General features: G+C 40.9%; 1 protein-coding gene across 1 annotated transcript; it reads left to right on the plus strand.

The window, feature by feature from the left end:
• The first annotated feature begins 260 nt into the window (after positions 1-260).
• On the plus strand, positions 261-7,103 carry LOC117442807 (uncharacterized). The gene is made up of 5 exons (XM_071202744.1): positions 261-288; positions 386-854; positions 912-933; positions 5,878-6,010; positions 6,662-7,103. Exons 1-5 carry the CDS (start codon positions 261-263, stop codon positions 6,796-6,798), a joined length of 789 nt encoding a protein of 262 aa, XP_071058845.1. The 3' UTR covers positions 6,799-7,103.
• Positions 7,104-9,149: the final 2,046 nt, after the last annotated feature.

Below are 9,149 nucleotides of genomic sequence, written 5' to 3' on the forward strand. Positions count from 1 at the left end.
ACGTTTTTTTTTTTTTATTATTCATGCATATTTTACTAATCACTCCCCCCTCAAATGGAAATATGTGTTTACATAAATGGTGACCAAACCGTTTGAGACCCACAGAGATAACTTAGACTAAGTTAACTATCTAAACACTCAGAGAGTCCTTTACCTCACCTGAGCTGTAGTTATTAGTCTCTCAGTCTGACTGGAGAGGACTCTCCAACCACCTTGTTGTTGAAAAAGCTCCTGATATCCGTTAGCGCAGCTAGCACCAGATGCTAACAACAACAATACATGTAACCGGTGTGCGCGCTTAATCTCACTCGCTCGCGCCACACATACACAACACACCCTCCCGAGCTTGAATGACACACAGAGACCAATCAAGGGCATTAGTATGATCTGTATGAAAGTGGCCATGTCGGCAGGCCACATCATGTAGACAGCCAGTCACCCTCTGTGAGGCAGAGTCAGACCCACATTTGCGCAGCGTTGCGTTCACAATATATACATTTAAAAAAAATCCTCAGGCCAGCAGGCCACTTAACAGGCCAGGCCATCGGGAAACCTCCCGGTCCTCCCGATGGCCAGTCCGGGCCTGGCTTCACAGCACACAGGAGGAATGTGGTGGTGTGGGATAAAGGCTTCGGAAAGTTCACCTACGAGTTTGAGTTCTACCCAGACAGCCAATATAGACAAATGATTGATCCAGGGCTGTACCCTCTGGAGTACGATGTGACGGATAGGATCTTCATGCAGATAGAGGCCAAATCTACCGTCAACAACACCCAGCTGTTTGTGGAGTCCTGCAGCGCGGCGCCATATGACACCCCCAACTACTGGCCAACATACTCCATCATCGAGAATGGGTAGGCATGAGCACGCCATCTAGTGGCAACAGGGGACATAACAATGCATTGGGAAAGACCTGCTGTGTCAGAGCAAAGAGTAACGAAACTGCCCATCAATCAATCAATCAATGTTTATTTATATAGCCCAATATCACAAATGTTACATTTGTCTCAGTGGTCTTCACAGTGTGTACAGAATATCAGTATGACAATACGACACCCTCTGTCCTTAGACCCTCACATCGTACAAGGAAAAACTTCCAAAGAAAACCCAGTTTAAAGGGAAAAATGGGAGAAACCTCAGGGAGAGCAACAGAGGAGGGATCCCTCTCCCAGGACGGACAGACGTGCAATAGATGCCGTGTGTAAATTGAAAAGATAATACATTTGCAACATAGGTAGTCCAAATGTTTGGAAATGCATGTGTGTATAATAGGAAGATGAATCCACGAGGATATCCATCCAGGACCTATGATCCAGGACCACAGCCACGACTCAAGATCCAGCGCTCGCGATCCAGGACACAGGACCGCAGGATCATCCATGACTCCGGATCCCAGCGTATATAGACACCAAAAAGAAAGACATTTGGGGAAGCTGGGTTAATCGGAACATGAGTGTACACGGGTATAGACAGAGAGAAGGAAGAAGTAAGATGTCCCCCGACAAACTAAGCCTATATCAGCAAAACTAGGGGCTGAATCTAATCAGCCCTAACTATAAGCTTTATCAAAAAGGAAGGTCTTAAGCGCACTCTTAAAAACGGATAGGGTGTCTGCCGCCCGAACACAAACTGGAAGCTGATTCCACAAATGTGGAGCTTGATAAGAAAAGGCTCTGGCTCCCATTGTACTTTTAAAGATTCTAGGAACAACCAACAACCCTGCATTCTTGGAACGCAATGCCCTAGTAGGACAGTAGGGTATAATGAGTTCTTTAAGGTAAGATGGCGCCTGCCCATTAAGGGCTTTGTAGGCGAGAAGAAGAATTTTAAATTCTATCCTGTGTTCTATAGGTAGCCAGTGTAAGGCAGCCAGAACAGGAGTAATGTGGTCCCTTTTCCTAACTCTGGTTAGTACACGAGCCGCAGCATTTTGAATCAGCTGAAGCGACTTGATTGACTTCTTGGTACTCCCTGATAATAAAGAGTTACAATAATCCAGCCTAGAAGTAACAAATGCATGGACTAGTTTCTCTGCATCGTTTTGAGGCAAGATATGCCTGATTTTTGCAATGTTACGTAGATGGAAGTAGGCGGTCCTTGAAATTGATTTTATGTGGGCGTTAAAGGATAAATCCTGATCAAATATAACACCAAGATTCCTTACAGTCTCACTGGAGGCCAAATTAATGCCATCCATAGTTAGTATGTCTTTAGATAATTTGTTTCGTAGATTCTTCGGGCCAAGTACAATAACTTCAGTTTTGGTCGTGTTTAACATCAAAAAGTTTAAGGTCATCCACGTTTTTAAGTCCTTAAGGCAGTCTTGAATTTTATTTAGATGATTAATTTCATCAGGCTTGATTGATAAATATAGTTGAGTATCATCCGCATAACAATGAAAGTTTACAGAATGATTCCTTATAATATTGCCTAACGGAAGCATATATAATGTGAACAAAATAGGTCCGAGCACTGAGCCCTGTGGCACTCCATGGCTAACTTTGGTTTGCGTGGAAGATTCATCGTTAACACGTACAAACTGAGAGCGTTCAGATAGATAGGACCTAAACCAGCCTAAAGCAGTTCCCTGTATGCCAACTAAGTGCTCTAGTCTTTGCAATAGGATATCATGGTCGATAGTATCAAATGCAGCACTAAGATCGAGCAAAACAAGAATAGAGACAAGTCCCTTGTCTGAGGCTATTAGAATATCATTTGTGACTTTAACCAGAGCTGTCTCTGTGCTATGATGTGTTCTAAAGCCAGACTGAAAATCTTCAAATAAATCATTGTTTTTTAAGTAATCACACAACTGTTTTGCGACCGCTTTCTCAAGAATTTTTGAGAGGAACGGAAGATTAGAAATAGGTCTATAGTTGGCTAAAACCTCTGGATTGAGGTTGTGCTTTTTAAGAAGCGGTTTTATCACTGCTACTTTGAATGATTGTGGAACATAGCCTGATAATAAAGACATATTCATAATATTTAATAAAGAAGTGCTAATTAATGGAAAAACTTCCTTCAACAGCTTAGTTGGAATTGGGTCTAACATACACGTTGATGGTTTAGAAGAGAGAATCATTGAATGTAATTGTTCAAGGTTAATGGCTGAAAAGCATTCTAGTTTACTATCTAGTGTAATATTAGAACTTACGATTTCGGGAGCTGTTGATAACACTATACTGGTCGAAGGCAAGAGGTCATTAATTTTGTTTCTAAGAGTAACAATTTTATCGTTAAAAAAAAGCACATAAAATCATTACTACTGAGTGCTAAGGGAATAGAAGGCTCAATCGAGCTGTGGCTCTCTGTCAGCCTGGCTACAGTGCTGAAAAGAAATCTTGCATTATTCTTATTCTCATCTATTAATGAAGAGTAGTAGGCTGCTCTCGCTTTACGCAGTGCTTTCTTATATTCATTGAGAGTAATATGCCAAATTAAACGAGATTCTTCAAGTTTAGTGGAACGCCATATCCTTTCAAGTTGTCTAGACTTTTGCTTTATTTTGCGGGTTTCGGCATTATGCCATGGAGCTAATCTATGTTGTTTTATTTTCTTCTTTTTCAAAGGAGCAACATAATCTAATTTTATTCGCAGCGCATCTATAGCACTATCAACAACATGATCAATTTGGGGTGGTGTACATTTTGTATAAGTTTCCTCCCCTACATGCAGACATGCTATCGAGTTAAGTATTGGTTGAATCTCTTCCTTAAATGTGGCTATAGCACTAACAGATAGGTTTCTGCTGCAAGAGCTTTTGACTAATGCTTTGTAGTCTAGTAGCAGTACTTCAAAAGTTACTAAGAAATGGTCGGATAAAGCAGGATTATGCGGTTCGACTAATAGTTGCTCAATTTCAATACCATAAATCAGAACAAGGTCGAGAGTGTGATTATAACAGTGGGTTGGTTTATTTACACTCTGACAGAAACCAACAGAATCTAATATAGAGTTAAATGCAACAGTAAGGCTATTTTTATCATCGTCAACATGAATATTAAAGTCACCTACGATAATTACTTTGTCTGTTTTAAGAACCAAAGTTGATAAAAACTCAGAGAATTCTGATAAGAATTCTGAATAAGGACCTGGTGCACGATACACTGTAACAAATAAGATTGGCTGCAAAGTTTTCCAGGTCGGATGCGTAAGACTAAAAACGAGGCTTTCAAAAGAGGTATAATTACATTTTGGTTTAGTATTGATAAGTAAACTTGAGTCAAAGATTGCTGCAACTCCACCTCCTCGGCCCGTGCCTCGAGCAATATGAGTGTTGACATGGCTGGGTGGAGTGGCCTCATTTATGCTGACATATTCTTCATGTCTCAACCAAGTTTCAGTGAGACAGCATATATCAATATTATAATCCGATATTAAATCATTTACCAATATTGCTTTAGATGCTAGAGATCTTATGTTTAAGAGACCACATTTAATCTTCCTGTTTTGTTGCACTGTAGTAGTTGTTACATTTACTTTTATTAGGTTATTATGTATGACACCTCTATTAGGTTTTACATTAAATTGTCCTTGGGCAGACACACACACCGCTAATATTGGGTATTTTATTGGGTTCGGGATTCCTATGGGTGACTGCCTAGGAGAGAGCGCAGAGAAGCGTGTAAGACTGCGACTCTGCCTCCTGGTCTCAACTCCAGTTTGTCATGGATTACGTCCACAAAGCCCTGAAATGTTTGCCGAAATGAGATCTGCACCTTTCAAAGTAGGGTGAATGCCGTCTCTCTTAATCAGACCAGGTTTTCCCCAGAAGGCTGTCCAATTATTTACGAAGCCCACATTGTTTGCTGGGCACCACCAAGACAACCAGCGCTGAAATGATGACATGCGGCTATACATGTCATCATTGATCAGATTGGGGAGGGGACCAGAGAAGATTACGGTGTCCGACATTGTTTTAGCATAACTACACACCGACTCCACATTAAGTTTTGTGCATTCTGATTGGCGTAAACGAACATCATTACCACCGACGTGAATAACAATCCTACTGTATTTACGTTTATCTTTAGCCAGCAGTTTAAGATGCGCCTCAACGTCGCCCGCTCTGGCCCCCGGAATGCATGTGACTGTGGAGGCTTCGGTCTCTAAATTCACGTGTCTCATAATAGAGCTACCAATAACCAGAGTTGGCTTCTCAGCGGGTGTCTCGCTGAGTGGGGAATATCTGTTAGATACGTGAACGGGTTGGTGGGGACCTGCGGGTTTCGCGTTATGCCCCTTCTGAACAGTCACCCAGCCTCCCTGCTGCTCGGGAGTTGCCGGGGGACGGCTAAGAGGAGCTACATTTTGCCGGTCCGCACATGCTAACATGGGCTTTACTTTAACTGAGTTACTTTCTAAGATGCGGAGCCGGGCTTCTATGGCTATGATTCCCGCCTCCAACCTAACAACTATACTACATTTAACACATGTATCCTTACCAGTAAGGGAGGCCGGGAAGTAACCAAACATGAGACAGGAAGAGCAGGAAATAGCACCAGAAGGTGGGGAAAGAGCCATGGCTAGCTATCAAGCTAAAGTAGCTACCGTTAGCAAACCCGAAAAGAGTGTAGGCAACTGTGGAGTTACAGTCGCTAAGAGAAGGAGAGTTGTGAGTGCTTAAGCTGTAGTAACGTGTGATTACAACGTCAGGCAGTTGCCGTGATCAAGAGTTTTAAAACGATCGATTAAGTTTAAGTTAATAAGCTATCAGCAACAGAACAGGCACACGGGATACCCGGAGATGAAAACAACAACAACCGGAAGTTACAACGTGCAACGTGCTCACCGCAATAGGTTCCTCCTTCCTTCCTTGGATGAGCCCAGGTGGGAATGACATGTTTTCAGGCAGTGCATTAATATTGGTGCTCACAGGGGTTCATCAACTCCCCCCTTACTGGGCATCATCATCACCGCAAGAGAGAGGCAATCACTCAGAGCGCCAGGCACTTCATTTCCCAGGGTCCTCTGCGTTTGAAGAGATCAGCGGAGAGCACCGGGAGCCCAGGTACGTTTTCCCTCAGAAGTGCCTGCCTACTTTGAGGCTACGGTTGAAAAGTGAAAATTAGGACCTGTGTCTTTTCCTAGCCACTTTTCCTTAACGGGACTTCTGGAACATAGTGACATCACTAGTTATCACTTGCGCTCCTATTGGCTGGTGCTGTAACACATTGTGATAGGCTAAGGGGCGGGACATCTCTAAGTGGTTGACCAATCACAACAGAGCCGGCCAGCTAACCAATCAGAGCAGACTGGGCTCTGGTTTCAGACAGAGGGTGAAAAGAGGTGCTACAGCACAGGCAGTATGAGAGAAATAAAGAGCTTTTTGAACATTAAAGCATGGAGACATGTCACAGTAGAGACACTTTACTGATATGAGAATGAGCAGATTAGGTTCTAACCTTAGTGAAAAAGTGATGGGCCTTAGGTATTGTGGGACAGGATTTTCCAGTGTATCCTAAAGGAGATATCAAGCATTAAAGCTTCTTTCCTTTCATCAACATTTTAAAAAGCTGTTATCATGGATGCCACTTAGAGACCTCGGGTCGTTTCACTCGGTAAAGAACCTTCCTGGACTAATAAGACAATTCGACCATGTCCTCTGAGGAGTTAGTCTTTGGAAATGTGAAATTAAAATAACGCTTCTCTTTTTCTCCAGCGACCCCCCTGAATCTGAACCTGGTGTTCATCGTTGGATGTCTTCTTGCAGCCGCTGGCATGATCAGTGCAGTGGCCCTGTACAAAGTCAGAGCCTCAAAGGTCAAATACCAACCGTTGGCCTCTTTTGAAAACTAAGAAAGCGGCCGTTTCAGAATACCCATTTTGTTATCGGTTGCATTTGACTACATTAAGCTTCTTGTTTTTTAATGCTATCAGATAACGAGTCTTCATGTGTGCCTTTTGGTTTATCAGTGGTGTTTATTGTGGTGTTAACCACTGTTTACAGTGTAATCCTATGTAGCTTCACAAGTGATTCTTCTATCATGTACTCCATTATGATTTAAAACTTGATTGATATGTGAATCCAATCAGTGTAATGCTTAATGTTAGTACATGTAAAACGTAATTGTTCCGCCTTATCCTAACTCCTTTAGGCTAATGTTTCAATAAAAACTCTCTCACATCTCTTTTGCTTTTGTCCAATTTATTTCTCTTTCTCTCTTGCTTCAAACACACATCTTGGATAGTTTATTTAATATAATACAAATGGCATTATTTGTAATGCTTTCCTGTTGCTGAACCTCATTATTACCCTTTAGTGTGCATTTGACCTGGGATTGAGCTCTGTATTTATTTACTGTTGAAGATGACTGGTAAAGGAAAGTTGTCATATAGATATGAGGGAGAAAAGTGTTTAATAAAACAACTTGATATAACATAAGTTTATAAATCCTGATTATAGAGAGTAGATTACTTTGAGGTTTCAGCGATTGAATGGAAACAGTCTCATTTGTCAAATTATTGCAATTATAAGGTTTTTAAACCCATAAGCTAACGTTCAGTTGTAGAAACGGGTAATTGAATCCTCTCGGTAACATTATAATGTAGAGATTCTGCATTATGTATTATTCTGTTGATATGCCACATGATGGCGCCACTATTATCTTTATTGTGAAACCAACATAATAGTTATCAGATATGTTATCCAACATAATTCAAATGCCCAATGTGTGAGAGAAACTTCTGCTCAGCAATGTTGATGGAAGAAATGGAGGCTGGTGTCCGCTTTATATCAAAACACTGAGTTTAATTGAGAGTCACGGCCATGGGTGAGTCCAAGGCATTTACACAACTTGCATTGAGAAATCCCGAGGCAACACTGAGGAATACACAGAAAACACAGGCAATTCTACCCAGCGGATCCAGGAGGAGCCTCTGTTTGCGCCCTTTCTAATCATAATTAAATAAAGGATCTTCAGAGACAAAGAAAGTCTGTTTAGACTCATCTGCCTATTTGGCCACACTTCCCCCAACAGGAAGGCAGGACCTTTGACCTGTGCCCTGCTCTAAGTTGCAGCAGACCCATGTGAAACACTAAAATGCTCCCCTGCACAGACAATAGGAGAATATTCTCTAACAGATCCACGCTTTTATCAATTTATTGATAACCAATTAACATTAGTCTAAGAATATTTCAGTCACTACTTAAATCAAATAAAACGTCCTCAGAGTTGTGTGGATTTATCATTACATTAATTACATCAAAAGCAGAATAAGATTGAAACAGTCAATCACAATGGTTGATACAGACAACCATAATAGAAAAATCATCTTTCTTCAGTGTTTGATTTCTTTTGTCAAAAAGGCACAATAATAACACATGCAATACAAAAGTATAATAGTAAAATATATGTTTCAAAAACAAGATCTTTTATCATTTATCACTCAGTTAATCTCATTCATCAAACACAAATTCAAATTCAGCTTACATCTTTAAAGATTTACTTCAAGGCAATTACTTATTAAAACACAATTAGAATTTAGGATTATAGGAAATCCAATTGAGGTATAAATCAGAATCATTAGGGATTCAGTTAAAATTCAAAGTTAAGGTATACATTCACAGCGATGAATCGATCAATCTGTAATCTGTAAAGGTACAGTGTCCTCAATCTTTAACATTACTTTACGTTTACTTCAATACACTTATTCAAGAGTAAGGCACTTTACTACATACATTTTATTCGAATACATTTGTTCAAAAATCTGAAAAGGAGAAGTCAGACATTTTAGTGTAAACAACCTGAGGAAGGAAAAGTCAAAAACATTTATTCTAAACAACCTGAGGAAGGAAAAGTCAAAAACATTTATTCTTTATTCTGAGTGTCAACTTTAATCAATTTATCAATCGCTGAAAGGAGGTACCCAAGGTACAGGAACTGCCATGGAGACCCATGGGTATGGAAGCTCGGCGTCGTACATCAACATTGTGTCATCTACAGTAGAGTACCCCACTAGTCTCTGTGGGGCCTGGAGGGTAGTCTTGGCAACCCTGCGTATGGCTAATTTAACTACAGTGATCAAACAGGTCACTAGGATTAGCACAACCAAGATAAACACTGCAACAGTAACAACACATTTAACCAACCCCGCTCCCCAGGATCCAAGGGTTCCACTTAAATCCCCAAATGTAAACCCATGAGTTT

The sequence above is a fragment of the Pseudochaenichthys georgianus genome, chromosome 3 (assembly GCF_902827115.2).
Source record: "Pseudochaenichthys georgianus chromosome 3, fPseGeo1.2, whole genome shotgun sequence".
NCBI classification, from domain to species: Eukaryota; Metazoa; Chordata; class Actinopteri; order Perciformes; family Channichthyidae; genus Pseudochaenichthys; species Pseudochaenichthys georgianus.